The sequence below is a fragment of the Sorex fumeus genome, unplaced genomic scaffold, assembly GCF_029834395.1.
Source record: "Sorex fumeus unplaced genomic scaffold, SorFum_2.1 ptg000063l, whole genome shotgun sequence".
Classification (NCBI taxonomy): domain Eukaryota; kingdom Metazoa; phylum Chordata; class Mammalia; order Eulipotyphla; family Soricidae; genus Sorex; species Sorex fumeus.
The window spans coordinates 61,063,871-61,079,938 of NW_026606120.1; the positions used below are offsets into that span (position 1 = coordinate 61,063,871).

Here is a 16,068-nt window from a genome sequence, read left to right on the forward strand (position 1 = left end):
GACACAAAACATATCTCCACAAAGTTAAAAGCATAGAAATCATATCAACTATTTTCTCAGACTATGATGTACTCAAAGCACAAGTTAATCACAAGCAGAAATGGAGAAAGAGACACACAAAAGAATCTAGGAACTGAGCAGCTCATTGCAGAGATGCTTCCAGACTTTGCAAAAGGTCAATTTCACTGGGCTACTACAGAAGGAGCAGGTGCTGTTCCTCCGCCTGCTTCTTAGGAATCCCAGCGGCCATGATCTTCCAGAACCCAATGAGAAGCCCAGGTATACAGGAGTACTAAGTACTATGAGCAAACGTCAGGCCTCACAGAAGGGGGATGGGCCGGCAATTCTCATCCCTCAGCGCTGATGGGACCTTGAGATGGCCCATGAAATGCTTCTGGCTACTACTTTAGCTCACACAAAAGAATCTTGAAATGGAGCAGCTCACTGCAAAGATTTCTCCAGGCCCTGATTATCTAAAATTTTAGAATTCCAGGAGCAAAATCAGCTGGGGAAAATTTTATGCTATTCATAACAAGCAATACAAAATAAATGGTCTAGCATTGCCTTTTCGGCAGGTTTGAGTGGTGACGGGAAAATTCCCAATAATAATGGTGGGAATGGTGTCAAAATATTGAATGTAATCAAAGTAGAGAGAATTATGGAAATTGTCTGCCACACAGGCAGGGGAAGTGTTGGGATGTGGGGGGATACTGGGGATTCTGGTGGTGTAAAATCTGCACTGGTGAAGGGATGGGTGTTTGATCATTGTATGACCAAAACTCAAACATGAAAGCTTTATAACTGTATCTCACAGTGATTCAATAAAAAAAAAAAAAAGAACAAGAAATAGGAAGAAGAAGGAGGGGGAGAAGGAAGGAGGGAGGAGGTAAAAGGAGGGAGGAGGGGAAGAGGGGGAGGGGGAGGAAGAAGAGGAGGAGGGGAAGAAGGGGGAGGGAAAAGAAGAGGAGGAGGGGGAGAAGGGAGAGGGAGAGGAGGAGGAGGGAAGGAGGAAAAGGAGGAGGAGGGGGAGGAGAGGAGGAAGAGCAGCAGCAGCAGCAGCAGGTTACTGAACAGCCAGTGGGTCAGAGGAAATCAAAGAGGAAATTAAAAAAATTCATGAAAACAAACAAGAATAAGGACATGACCTACCAAAATTTATCAGATACAGCAAAAGTGGTATTAAGAGGAAAGTCCACAGACAGGTATGCAAGCATTCATTAGGAAGGAAGGGTCCACATAACTTCAGGCTGCACAACTTAAAAGAACAATTTTTAAAAAAATTTTAATGCAACAACAACAACAACAAAGGGCTAGAGCAATAGCACAGTCAGTAGAGTGCTTGCCTTGCATGCGGCTGACCCAGGTTTGATTCCTCCATCCCTCTCGGAGATCCTGGTAAGCTACCCAGAGTATCCTGCCGGCACAGCAGAGCCTGGCAAGCTCCCCGTGGCATATTCGATATGCCAAAAACAGTAACAAGTCTCACAATGGAGACATTACTGGTGCCCACTAGAGAAAATAGATGAACAACAGGAGGACAGCGCTACAGTGCTATTTTATTTTGACTTTTTGGGGTCACACCCAGCGATGCTCAGAGGTTACTCCTGGCTCTGCACTCAGGAATTACTCCTGGCGGTGCTCAGGGGACCATATGGAATGCCAGGGATTGAATCTGGGTCGGTCACGTGTAAGGTAAATGCCCTACCAGCTGTATTATTGCTCCAGCCCTAGGCTGCACAACTTAAGAAACTGTCAAGTAACCAATAAAAGGAGCCCAAAGCAGGCAGGAGGAAGGAATAATAAAACATAGAGCAGAAACTAATGAACTAGAATCCAAAAGTACAATCCAAAGATCAATAAAACCAAGAGCTGGTTCTTTGAAAAAATAAACAAGATCAATAAACTAGTAGCAAGACTCATAAAGAGAGAAAAAATCCTAATAAACCAAATCAGAAATGAAAGGGGGAACAAACACAACAAATACCACAGAAATCCAAAGGATCATCAGAGATTACTTTTAGACTCTTTATGCCATGAAATGAGAGAACCTAGAAGAAATGAATACATTCTTGGACTCCTATAACCTTCCAAGGCTGAACCAAGATGTGGAATACTTGAATAGACCTATCAGTATCAAGGAAATTGAAATGGTAATCAAAAGTTTTCCCAAAAACAAAAGCCCAGGCTCAGATGGATTCACAAGTGAATTCTTTCAAACCTTTAAAGAGGACCTACTGCCAATACTTTCTAGGCTCTTCCAGGAAACTGAATAAAAAGAAACACTTCCAGTTTCTATGAGGCAAACATCACCCTGATACCAAACAGAGATACCACCCAAAAAAAAAAAAAAAAAAAAAAAGAATTAAAGCGGATATCCTTAATGGGCACAAATGCAAAGATCCTCAACAAAACACCGTCAGGTTTGATCCCAAGCACCCCATATAGTGCACCAAATCCCCTCACAAGTGATCCCTAAAAAGAGAACTAGAAACAAGTTCTTGAGCACCACCACCTGTGGTCCTCAAACAAAAAAACAAAAACAAAAAGAATTGTACACTTCACAAGTATCTTGGGCTATAGTGCATGCAATGCATGCCAGAGGCCTGGCTTTGACCCTTGGAGCTCCATGGTCCCCCAAGTACAGTCAGGAGTGACCCTTGAGCACTAAGTAGGAAGTGTTCCTTAAAAAAAAAAAAACACAAAGGGATAGAATGGCAGGAGGGCATTTGCCTTCCATGTGACTCACCCAGAATTGATCCTCGGCATCCCATATGTCCCAGAGCCCTGACTGGAATGGTCCTGAGTACAGAGCCAGGAGTAAGCCCTGAACATTGCTGGGTTTGGAGCAAACAAACAAACAAACAAACAAACACCTCTGTATAAATTTACATCATAAAATCTCACTTTGAAAAATGTTTGAGCCAGAGAGTACATGGGTTAAGGCTCTTGACTTGCATGTATTAGATCCCAGTTTAATCCCTTGCACTGGAGCATCCCCCAATCACCACAGGAAGTAGGTCCTATAAATAACACAACTAGGAGTAGACACATGGCACTGCTGCATATGGTCCCCAAAATAAATTAAAATTAAAAGGTTTAACGGGGTGAGAGAGCTCAAAAATCTAGTGTACTAGGGCCAGAAGCATAGCATACAGGGTAGGGTGTTTGCCTTGTTAAGCCACCGAAATGGGTTTGATGTCTCACATCCCAGATGGTCCCAAGCCCACCAGGAGTGATCCCTGAAACTATAGACAGGATTAAGTCCTTAGCATCAATTGGGTGTGGCCCCAAAACTGAAAATAATAAAACAATACCTTTGGGGTAGGGTGCTTGCCTTGCACGGGGCCAAGCCAGGTTCAATCCTCAGCATCCCATATGCTTTCCCTGAACACTGCCAGGAGTGATCCCTGAATGTATAGCCAGGAGTAACCCCTGAGTAGTGCCAATTGTGGCGCCCAAGAACAAACACAAAAAAATGCACACATACAATTTTAATTTGATTTCTCAAAAATGGACTTAAACACCAGTTTATTATGCAACTTGAAATATTTTACTGAGTCAGATATCTGGATATATCCTGCTCCATGCTACTTCCCCTTAGTCTTAAACAATGCATACTGTTTCATGTAATAGTTTAGTTTACTTTTTTAATCAGAAGACATGCAGCTATTTCTGTTACAAACTAAAGCAAGGAACTCTGCAACAGTCTTGAGTGCCCTCTACTGGGGATCATCACTAAAAGAGCTAAATTATAAATTATAAGCAATAATTCAGGCAGGCCAGTTAAGCCTTTCTACACACACACACACACACACACACACACACACACACAGGAGATATATGCTCTAAAATAATACACTGAATTCTCTATAATGTATTATATTTATGTATTAATGACTAATTAGAATAATAAAAGAAAATCACCACTATAGATGAAAGGAAAACGTATCCTTGCGTTTCTGATTATGGGGCCCAGACAGAAAAGGGCCATAACATTAATATCTTAAAAAAAAAGGGGGGGGTTACAGAAGTGGAAAAAAGAAAAGAAAATCAAATCAAGCAGTCAATCCTTCAATCATTTGCCTGACCAAGCATATTTATTGGTGGAAAGATAAGACTACACAGTGTGAAAGTAAATGGGCAGTTTATAAAAAAGTTTCTGACTTACTCCTTTTTTATTTTAGTAGTGCTAAGGATTAAATCCAGGGCCTCACATCTGCAAGGCAAATGCTTTACCACTGAGCTACATCTTCAGCCCTACCTTATTCCTTTGTTTTTGAGGCACACCTGGCAGTACTTAGGGAACACTCCTTGCTTTGTGCTCAGGGTTCACCTTGAGGTGGTGCTTAGGGAACCATATGTGGTGCCAGGGATCCAACTGGGGTCAGTCACATGCAAGACAAGCGCTTAAATGTCTGTATAGTATCTCCTGGTTCCCTACCTTTTAGTATCTTCACTTCTGATAGTATATTTACCTCATTCCTCTCAATTCAAATTTAGAAATTAGTTCTTCCAATAAGAACTGACATTCTGGGCTGGAGCAATAGCACAGCGGGTAAGGCGTTTGCCTTGCACGCGGCCAACCTGGGTTCGATTCCCAGCATCCCATATGGTCCCTGAATACCTACCAAGAGTAATTCCTGAGTGCAGAGCCAAGAGTAACCCCTGTGCATCGCTGGGTGTGACCCAAAAACGGGGGAAAAAAAAAACCCTGACATTCTATTGTAAGATAGCTTACATTCTGTGATTTTTCTATTCCTCTTAGTGTGATTATATCCTATATAATAAGATTGAGAGGAAAAAAAAGGCAGAGGTTGGGAATTGGTGAAAAAACTTCCTTGGAGAAACATTAAGGATTTAGACGAAGAAAAGACTGCAATTACCAACAGTGGCATTTCATATAAAATTCTTCTTGTTTCTGTATCTTTGGAACTACACCTGGCACTGCGCAGGGGTCACCTCAGGCAGTGTTCAGGAGGCTATAATGAGTGGGGACCAAACCCAGATCTCTGGCATGCAATCTCTGGCCCCAGAATCCACTTTTTAAATATGGCAGGGTCAAGGATGTATGGTATAGGCTTTGCATGTGAGACTCTGCACTGGACCCATGGCACCATAGTAAAATAAATCTTACAAAAGCATCTGATCATGTATGTTATTTTATAGGAAACTGATAGAGAACAGTTACAACTGAGGGTAGGACAGTGGGGAGAGCATTTGCCTTGTACACGGTAGACAAGGGTTCGATCCCCAGCATCCCACAAGGTTCCCCGAGCACCACCAGGAGCAGTTTCCAAGTACAGAGCTAGAAGTATCCCCTGAGCATCACCGGTATGACCCAAAAACAAAAAGAGAGAAAGAGAGCGCAGTTACAACTAAAATCAATGTTTTCATAGAAACCAAAGCAAATCAAAATTACATTTAAAAAATTGTATCTGAATTAGCTGCAGTGAGGTAAATTTTATTTTGCTATTTCTAAACTTTATTTTCCTGTGGGAGAAAGCAGCACCAGTTCCGTGTTCTGGGGTCATAGCCAACAGTGCTCAAGGTGCCAGCGATGGACGCCGGGCATTCTGCATACAAAGCAGGCACTCCAATTTGTTGAGGTATCTTTGTGGCCTAGACAATAATATTTTACACAATTTCCACTTTGTTATAAAATTCTCTTTTAGTAATACGTACTGCTAATCTGTGATTATTTGCAAGGCTGATCATTTGCTGGGACAGGCCATTCAGTAATCGAGTCCGAAGTGGTAGGTCATCTAAGTCATGACGAAAAGGAAATGCAATCCCATCCACTATAACTAATCGAACCTAAAAATAGAAGACACAATGAGATTAGGTTTGGTATTCATTATAAAATAACAAAAATGGCATGTAAAAATGGCATGGTCTTTCATGAAGGGAAGGAAAAAAAACCTACTTAAAATCCAGGATTCTATTTCCAAAAGGGCTACTCCTGGGATAAGTGCTTGTTCCCACCAGTATCTGAGGGAGAATGATGTGCTGGGACAGAACCCAAGGGTCCCACACTCAAGGCTTGTGCTCCAGCCTTTTGAGTCATCTCCCTAACTCTTTCAGATTTCTTCTTTTCCTTTTTTTTTTTGAATTATATCTGTTAGTGCTCAGGGTTTACTCCTGGATCTCTGCTCAGGGATCACTCCTCAAGGGCTTGGGGGACCACAGGGAGTGACACTGATCACACATGGTCAGCAACATGCAAAGCAAATGTACTATCCACTCGACTCTCACTCCCTCAGAATTTGTTTAGTGTTAAAAACAAAACATTATAATAGCTAGAGTGCTGGAATTCACAGAGATCACTCCCAGCAATACTAGCCTGGGAGAGCAGGACTGATGAGATAGCTCAATGCTAGTCAGTGCGGTGTGTGGACCACCGCGGTCACACTTGCCAGTGTTGAGGGGCCACACAGTGCCAGGAAATGATCTCATGCAAAAGATGCACTCCATCCCTTTGAACTTTGTCTCCTGTCTGTCTTAATTTTAAGTATATTACATATAAGGCAACTAACCATTATGGCATGTTTTAAAAATTCAGCATGTGAGCTGGAGATAGCGTAATGGGCTAAGAGCATGATTTATTATATGGGAGGTCTGAGTTCAATCCCTGGCACTGCATGGTCCTGAAAGCACTGCTGGGAGTGATCCATGAGGACAGGAGAGAGCTGGGAGTAGCCTGTAAGCACCACCAAGTTTGGCCCTAAAGATAGTAAATCTTTTCATGATAATTTTATTTCTAATGTCTAAATGGTTCCAATGGAGAAGTTAAGAGTAAATGTCAGCGGCTGGAGAGATAGCACAGCGGGTAGGGCATTTGCCTTGCACACAGCCAACCCGGGTTTGATTCCCAACAACCCATATGGTCCCCCAAGCACCGCCAGGAGTAATTCCTGAGTGCAGAACCAGGAGTAAGCCCTGCAGCACTGGGCATGATCCAAAAAAGAAAAAAAAAAAAGAGTAGATGTCAATATATAAACCAAAGGTCTGGAGGCTAGAGTGATAGTACAGAGGGTAAGGCCTTGCATGCAGCTGATCCAGGTTTGATCCCCAGCATCCTTGAGCATACCAGGAGCAATCACTGAGTGTAGAGCAGAAGTAAGCCGTAAGCACCTCTGGTTGTGGCCCCAAAAATATACCTTAAGGTTTAAGAATACGTAGAAGTTAGAAATTAATGTAAACATAAACAAACAAAAAACTACACTGAGAGTATTTTTTGTCTTACAAGGATTAGGTTGGGCTGGAGTTACAGTACAGCAGGTAGGGTGTTTGCCTTGCATGCAGCCAACTTGGGTTCAATCCCCAACACCACATACAGGGACCCCTGAACACTGTCAGAAGTGCACCTCATGGCATCCTACACTACTTACTAGGCATGGCCCGGCTGTCCCCAGGAGTACACTCCCACTTCTGTATGTGACGACAGAGAAAGATGCAAAACACTAAACCAAAATGGAAGGCAGAACTCCTGGGAATATATCCCAGAGAGGCAAAAAAGTATAGCCGAAGTGACATCTGCAATTGTCTGTTTATTGCAGCACTCTTTACAATAGCCAGAATCTGGAAAAAACCTGAGTGCCCGAGAACAGATGACTGGTTAAAGAAACTTTGGTACATTTACACAATGGAGTACTATGTAGCTGTTAGAAAAGAGGAAGTCACGAAATTTACATACAAGTGGTACTACATGGAAAGTATCATGTTATGCGAAATGACTCAGAAAGAAAGGGATAGACATAGAAAGATTGCATTCATCTGGGGAACATAAAGTAACAAAATAGGAGACTAACACCCAAGAATGGCCGAGATTAGTACCAGGAATTTTACTCAATGACCTGGAGGCCAACCACACATGTTAGGGGAAAAGGGAGCTCAGAAAGAGAAGGGAACACCAAATAAAGGGTGTTGGGAGGATCCTCCCAGGATGGGAGAAGCATGTTGAAAGTAGACTATCGACCAAACATGATTGCCACTCAATGCCTCTTTTGCAAACCACAGCACCCAAAAGGAGAGAGAGGGAAATGCCCTGCCACAGAGGCAGGGTGGGATGGGGGCTGGGGGGTGGGAGGGATACTGGGATCCGTGGTGGTGGAAATGCGCACTGGTGGAGGGATGGGTGTTTGATCATTGTATAATTGAAACCCAAGCACAAAAATGTGTAAGTCTGCAGCTGTACCTCATGATGTCTCACTATTAAAAAATAATAATAATAATAATAAAAATTTTTTAAAAATTTTAAATAAACTCTCACTATCCTAATTCTAAAAAGAAAAAAAATGGAAGGCAGAGAAATATTGTAGAAATGTGAGAAATGGGATATTGTAATATGTATCAAAATTTGGGGACGAGCCAGAGAGATAGTACAAAGGTCAAGGTTCTTTTCTTGGGTGCAGCAGACCCCAGTTTGGTCCCCAGCAACTCCCATAGGGATCCCCACACACTGTCAGGAGAGATTCCTGAGCACACAGTCAAGGGAAAGTCACAAGCAGACAGGTGTGGCCCACAAGATTAGTAGTGGTCATTTTGCTAGAAAGGGATCAGAAAGCAATAACAGAAGTAGAGTTTTTCTTTTTCTTTTCTTTCTTTTTTTTAGGGGGGGAGGGGTCAAGCATACCCATTAGTTCAGGGACTACTCCTGCCTCAGCAATCACAGGTTGCTCTTGGAGGTTCTCAGGGGGCCACGCAGAGCCAAGGATCAAATTCAGGCCACTTGCATGCAAAGTACACACTCCTGCCTGCTGATCTCTCTCTCCAGGAGTTTTAATTTTTTTTTTTTTTTTTTTTTTTTTTTTGCTTTTTGGGTCACACCCAGCGATGCACAGGGGTTATTCCTGGCTCTGCACTCAGAAGTTACTCCTGGCAGTGCTCAGGGGAACATATGGGATGCTAGAAATTGAACCTGGGTCGGCTGCATGCAAGGCAAACGCCCTACCCTCTGTGCTATCTCTCTAGCCCCCTCCAGGAGTTTTAATTTTTCATGTTCCCTTTCTGTATGTTTATAAAGTGTATTTCACTTTTGCTAGAAGTAGAATCTTTCCCCTGGTTATCTCAACTTCTTATACAAGGAGTTACATGCACATGTCTGATAAATAAATGTAAATATAAAAAAAACAGAAGGACCAGAGGAAGGTTTTTTGTTTGTTGTTGTTGTTGTTGTTTTTTGAGGTGGAGGGGTTGGGCCCGTACTCCTACTCCCACACGTGCTCAGGGACCTATATGTGGTACAGAGGACTGAATCCAGGTTGGTCACAAACAGGGCAATCACCTTATCCATTGTACTATCTCTCTGGGTCCAGGAAGAGATAGAAATGGCTTGTGTTACTTATTTTTCATGGTAACCAAATACCTCCAAAGATACTTGGCTAGGACCAGAGAGATGGTACAATGGGCTACTTTACATGAAAGAGACCCAGGTTCAATGGCCACCCCCAAGTGTCCCTCGAGCACCGAGGCAAGCCCCTTAGACCCTTGAGCACAGCCAGCTGTGGACCTAAACCAAAAAAAAGAAGAAAAAAATTCCCAAAGATGTTTGGCTAAGGCTGGAGTGAAAGGACAGAAGGCAGGATGTTTTCCTTTCGTGTAGCTGACCTAGGTTCAATCCCTGACGTTTCATATGGTTCCCTGATCATCATCAGAAGTAATTCCTGAGTGCAGAGCCAGAAGTAACCCCTGAGGAATACCAGGTGTGAACCAAAAAAGCCAAAAAGAAAAAAAAAATAGTTTGGTTAGTTCCAGTACAGTAGCTTGGACCATACCTTTGAGTGTTCTGAAAGGAAGTCTGGAAGGAGGTAAACTTGTGCCAACAGTTCTATGTAGTCACAACAACGAAAATAATAAATATGGGAAAGAATATTCTCAAGAGTGAAATCCTCTAAAGCTTTTGAATACTCTGAAATAAAACAAATTTAAAATAGTCAGTTTTGCCTGTTTTGATATGCTGGTTAAAGGAAAACAATTTTTGAAACTCTTTCCTTTGAGGAACTGAAGAGACAATACATTGGGTATGGCTGGCTCTTGCCTTGCATACAGCTGACCTGGGTTTAACCCCCAGTACCACATATCCACATATGATCCTCTAAGCCTGCCAGAAGTGATCCCTAAACTCAGAGCCAGGAGTAACTACAAGGTGCAGCCCAAAAACAAAAACAAGAACAAAAAAAGAAACTGCATGCATAGAACACTGGCAATGGTATCCTATGAATAAGTCTGTAAATAAATCATGGTACCAGAACTGAAAATAAAAACCCAAAACCTCTCTCCTTTCAGAGATATTAAAATTGTAGCAAATTTACTATGAATTACTATTTCATAATTTCTGGCTTAGTCCATCTTTCCATTCTTTCTGTATAAATCAGGCTATTAACAAAAGAATTGTTTTTTGTGGGCCACACTCTGCAGTGTTTAGTATTATTCCTGCTCTGTTCTGGGACTGGCTCCCAGCAGTCAGTGGGGCTGAAGAGCTAGTATAGCAGGTAGGGCGTGTGCTTGCATGCTGCCAACCTGGGTTTAATCCCTGGCATCCCATATGGTCCCCCAAGCACCCCCAAGTACTCAAGGATTAAATCCTGAGTGCAAAGCCAGGAGTAACGCAAAAAAAAAAAATTATATATATATATATATATGATAGCTTAATGAGGTTGAGTGCATGCTCTGTATGCAAGAGGCGTGGGTTTGATCCCTGGCATAGCAAGGTCCCTTGGGCAGCACCAGGAGCAACCTTTGAGCACAGAGTCAGAAATAGCTCCTGAGTATCACAGGGTCTGATCCAAAGAAAAATTAAACTAATGAAGTTTGTTTTGGGGCCATACCAGCAATATTCATGGGTTACTCCTGGCTCTGCACTCAGGAACTATTCCTGGCAGTGCTCAAGAGACCATAGAGGATGCTGGGATTAAACCCACGTAGGTTGCATGCAAGGTAAAAGTACTACCCACTGTACTATCGCTCAGGCGCCTAAACTAAAAAAGTTTTAAATAACTAGTCTGGGGCCAGCAAGATACTACAGAGGTAAGGCATTTACCTTACATAGACCAACCCTGGTTCACTCTCCAGTCTCCCAACATTAATACATTTTAAAATAGTTGTTTGGGGCATAAGAGGGATTATGGCTCTTGTTTTGCAAGTGGTCACCCCCCACCCTGATTTGAACAATGGTACCACATGGCCTCACAAGGGGCCTGAGAGTAACCCACAAAATACTGGCAGGATTATCCACCCCCAATTTTTTTAAAAATATTCACTGGTTTGGTTTGGTTTGGTTTGGTTTGGTTTGGGGGGGCCACCTGGTGGTATCCTGAGATCAATTCTGTCTGTCTGTACTCAGGGTCCATATGTAGTGCTAGGATCAAGCTGCAATCAGCAGCTGCATGCAGTGCCTTAATCCCGGTACACAATAACTGCCCTGACCCTCCCTCAAAAAAAAAATGCACACACAATTGTTAAGTAGCACTGTCCTCCCGTTGTTCATCGATTTGCTCGAGCGGGCCCAGTAACATCTCCATCATGAGACTTGCTGTTACTGAGTTTGGCATACTGAATACGACCTGGGTAGCTTGCCAGGCTTTGCCATGCGGGCGAGATACTCAGTAGCTTGCTGGGCTCTCTGAGTGTAGCAGAGGAATCGAACCTGGGTCGGCAGTGTCAGCTGCGTGCAAGGCAAATGCCGTACCCACTGTGCTATTGCTCCAACCCTTCTTTAATGTCAGGGCTGGAGAGATAGTTAGAGGGGTTAAGTCACTTGCCTTGCATGCACTTAAATACATTAAAGTGATATGCGTGACACCCTTTCAGTAACAGTACTGCAAATGGCGGTGCCTAAAAGAGAGAGAGAGAGAGAGAGAGAGAGAGAGAGAAAGAGAGAGAGAGGTAAAGTGCAATAGAGACTGGCTGCAGAGACAGGGGGACGGGGGTGGAGTGGGAAGGTAGGAGGGAAATTGGGGAAACTGGTGGTGAGAGAGAAATGTACGCTGGTGAAGGGAATGCTGCTGGAAAACTATGATTGAAACTCAATTATAAGCAACTTTGTAACTATATCTCACTGTGATTCCATTTAAAAAAATTTGTGGAAACAAAACCCTTAAAAATATGCAAATACAGGGCGGGAGCGGTAGCACAGTGGGTAAGGCATTTACCTTGCACGTGGCCAACCCAGGTTCGATTCCCAACATCCCATAGGCATCCCATCCCATCCCCCAAGCACCACTAGGAATAATTCCTGAGTGCAGAGCAAGGAGTAACCCCTGATCATCGCTGGGTGTGACCCAAAAAGCAAAAAATAAATTAATTAATTAAAATGGGGCTGGAGAAATAGCACAGCAGGTAGGGCGTTTGCCTTGCACGCGGCCGACCCAGGTTCAATTCCCAGCATCCCATATGGTCCCCTGAGCACTGCCAGGAGTGATTCCTGAGTGCAGAGCCAGGAGTAACCCCTGTACATCGCTGGGTGTGATCCAGAAAGAAAAAAAAAAAAAGAAAATACTATTTATTAATTATACCTTAATAAAGCTAAGATAGTACAGTGGGGAAGTGTTTGCCTTGCATGCAACCAACCTGGGCTCAATCCCTGACATTCCATATTGTTCTCCAAGCCAGCCAGGAGCAAGCCCTTAGCACAGTCAGGTGTGGACCAAAAATTTTTAAATATAACCTGAAAATAAAATTGTTAATATTGGGTAAAAACCAAGAAACTGTATTCCAAAAACACCGTCTGTTGAGAATATACATTTAAAAAGTACATTTTACACTAATAAAAAAAAATTAAAAAAACCAAAAAGTACATTTTAGGGGCTGAAGAGATACAACCCATTGACAACAGGTAAGGTGTTTCACTTGCATATTCGAACCCCAACACCTTATATGGTCCCCTAAATATAGTAAGTACATTCTGGGGCCAGATATAGTTCAATGGGTTGAGTGTATACTTTGCTTACAGGAGGCTCAGGTTTGATTGATCCCTGGCCCCAACATGATCCCTTGCACACTACCTGGAGTAAAGTGACCTGGAGTAGCCCCTGACCCCTGGGTGTGGCCAAAAGTAAGATTAATTTTAACCAAAAAAGTTTAATCTGCTCACCTTTTTGGGGGGGTGGGAGGGGGTTTTGGGGTCACACCCAGGGGTTACTCCTGGCTTTGCACTCAGGAATTGCTCCTGGCAGTGCTCTAGGGAACATATGGGATGCTGGAGATCAAACCCAGGTTGGCTACACACAAAGCAGATGTTCTACCTGATGTACTACTGCTCCGGCCCCAAGAACGATTATTAAAGCTTTGTCCTATTGTGATACCTGCAATATTTTTAGGTACCGTTATATGCAATGTGGTAAGTGTAGTTTTAAGAACTTTCAAAAGATATATTGGTCATTAATTAAAAAGAACACTTAGGAAAGAGAGCTCAAAGGGCTGAGCGCATGCACATAGCTGGGCTGGGCTTGATCCCTGGCAAAGACCTGCACGGTCACCCAGGCACCTATGCAGCACCCCTCCCAGGGAGCAGGGAGTAGTCCCATAGTCCCATACCACCAGCAGAGCTGGGTGTGCCCCCAAAACAAAACGAACACCTAACACTCCTATGAAAATAAAAAGCCCCAGATTATTACACTCACTTAAAGGGAAGCCAAACATTCTATGAAAATTATTTTAAAAACTACTTGAAAATTAGGGCCGGCAATGCAGCTGAATGGTAGGACACTTTCCTTACAGGAGTGAAGCCCTTGGTTTGATCCCCTGCACTGCAGGGGGAAAACTTTCTAAAGAAAAGAATAGGGCCAGAGTAATAGTAATCAGGTGCTTGCCTTGCATGTGACCAACCCAGGTATGATTTCCGGCACCACGTACGGTCCTCTGAGCCCACAAGAAGTGATCCCTCAGTACAGAGCCAGGATTAAACCTGAGCATCGCTGGGTGTGGCCCCAAAACAAAACGAACAACCCCTCCCCCTAGTTCATATCTGGAATGTCGGATGGTTAAAGTCATATACTGAAATACAGATACAGATAATGCCAGTAAGTTTCTGCAGCAAAATGTGGAGTTCATGAAAGGAAAAAACAAAATAGCAGTCAAGCTTGTGGTATTTTGTAAGTGTTTAACTCTCGGACACTGTCAAATTGTTAAGTTTCATATTTTAAATGCTTTTTTCCTAATAATGAATATAGATACAAAAGCAAATTTCTGAGCCTAGAAATATAGTACAGCATGTAAGGTGCTTGCCTAACACATAACTAACCCCAGTTCATTCCCTGTGATCACATATGGTCCCCTTTGTCACTGAAAAGAGATATTCCTAAGCTCAGAGCCAGAAATAAGCCCAGAGCACTACCAGACACGGCACCAAAACAATAACAACAAAAAAGCAAAACTTATTATACAGAATAAAGAGGACCACTTGCTAACTTACCCTCTCCCATCTGTGTTCCTGCTATAAGATGAAGGTGCTGAATACAGGCAGTAGCGAGATCTACCACTCTATCAACCATAAAACTTCCTTCTGTATCAATAAAAACCGCTTCACCATTCACTCCTCCAAAACATTCCGGTATCTGCACATCTACTGCCAACTGCATACTGTCAAGAAAAAGAAGTCAAACTATAAAATCATTTGCTTTTAAGCCAGTGTTTTTCGAACTCCAGATCACTACCCACTATATATTATCAAAGGGTGGGGAGATAGTTCAAAGAGAACAAATGTATAAATACAAATATACTCCCCAAGGCAATAAAGATGGCTCCAAATATATGTATGTGAATGGCTGCTTGGATTAAGGGGATGCTCTATCTAGAAAATTGTAATTAAGAGACTTGCCCCCACACACACACACTTTTTATGGTGGTGCCCAGTATCAAAGCCAGATCTCATACAAGCAAGGCAAATCCTTTACCCCAATTGAGCACATCCCCAGTACTTAAATTCTTAGTGGTTTTTAGGCCTTAGGGAATGGAATCCTTTATTGTAGGTAAATCTACTTTCAAACATTTTCTTTTCAAATCTAGTCTCAAGAATTAATTATGCAGTAAAGTAAATTTACCTTATTTACCTTCATCACCATACTACAATACACTGAAAATAGTTAATTATTTGACTAAATAAAATTACATTAACTTATCAGAATAAGGGGTTGAGGAAACAAATGTAAGATGATATGTTTGATGTATATACTTACAATGGTTCAAGTAAGATCACATAGTATAGGGATTAAGGAGCTTTGCCTTGCATGCTGTTGAAGTTTGGTCCTTGACAGAACATATAGGTGGGATAGGGTGGAGGAGGGGGTATGGGGGAGCCCAAGCTACTAGTACAGTGGGTAGGGTGTTTGCCTTGCACATGGGCAACCCAGTTTCGATCCTCAGCACCCCTTTGGTCCCCCGAGCACTGCCAGGAGTAATTCCTGAATGCAGACCCAGGAGTAAAGCCTGAGGATCGCCAGGTGTGACTCAAAAACACCAAACATAAAAACATATAGCCCCAGAGGTACCACCAAGAGCGATCCTGGAGCCCAGAGCCAGGAGAGCATGAGCACTGCTGGGTGAGGCTCAAAGACCCAATGGGGAGAAACAGAGCACACGCATGCCTTTCTTGTCTCCTGACTGTAACACCTACAGCACAACACTTAACTAGATAATTAGATTAAGCCCACTCTTAAGAGGAGAACATTTGTTTTACCATAATTGTGTTTTTCCAACACCTGGTGCACCACAAATCTCCGTTGTTTTGGTTAAGGGTACTCCACCCCCAAGAATATTATCCAGTGCTGAACAGAAGGTAATTATGAAGTTCTGGGTATGCTCCTGCTCAAGAAGTTCCAGAGCTGTACACTTCTTGCCTGACTCAGCTGTTCCAGCACATCCTGGCTTGTTAGTGGGACATTCTCTTCTTATAATTTGCAGAGTTTCTAAGGCTTCCTCTTTAGATATCCCAGCTTCTGAAAAGAAAAGAGAACAGAAAACCAACACCCTGATTTGAGAAAATCAAATGTCTAACATGGTATTCAATTATCTTCATTAATTTTTACATACCAAGGAAAGTTAGCAGTAGTGGAAAAAAGTAACATTCCATTA

General features: G+C 42.7%; 1 protein-coding gene across 1 annotated transcript in view; it reads right to left on the reverse strand.

Annotated features, from left to right (window-relative positions):
- Nucleotides 1–16,068, reverse strand: part of RAD51C (RAD51 paralog C) — a 36,716-nt gene that overhangs the window by 17,273 nt on the left and 3,375 nt on the right. The window contains exons 2-5 of the mRNA XM_056127609.1: nucleotides 15,674–15,932; nucleotides 14,411–14,577; nucleotides 9,774–9,907; nucleotides 5,683–5,814 (exon numbers count right to left, since the gene is read on the reverse strand). Coding sequence (XP_055983584.1) covers nucleotides 5,683–5,814; nucleotides 9,774–9,907; nucleotides 14,411–14,577; nucleotides 15,674–15,932 — 692 coding nt within the window. The remainder of the gene's footprint in view (nucleotides 1–5,682; nucleotides 5,815–9,773; nucleotides 9,908–14,410; nucleotides 14,578–15,673; nucleotides 15,933–16,068) is intronic.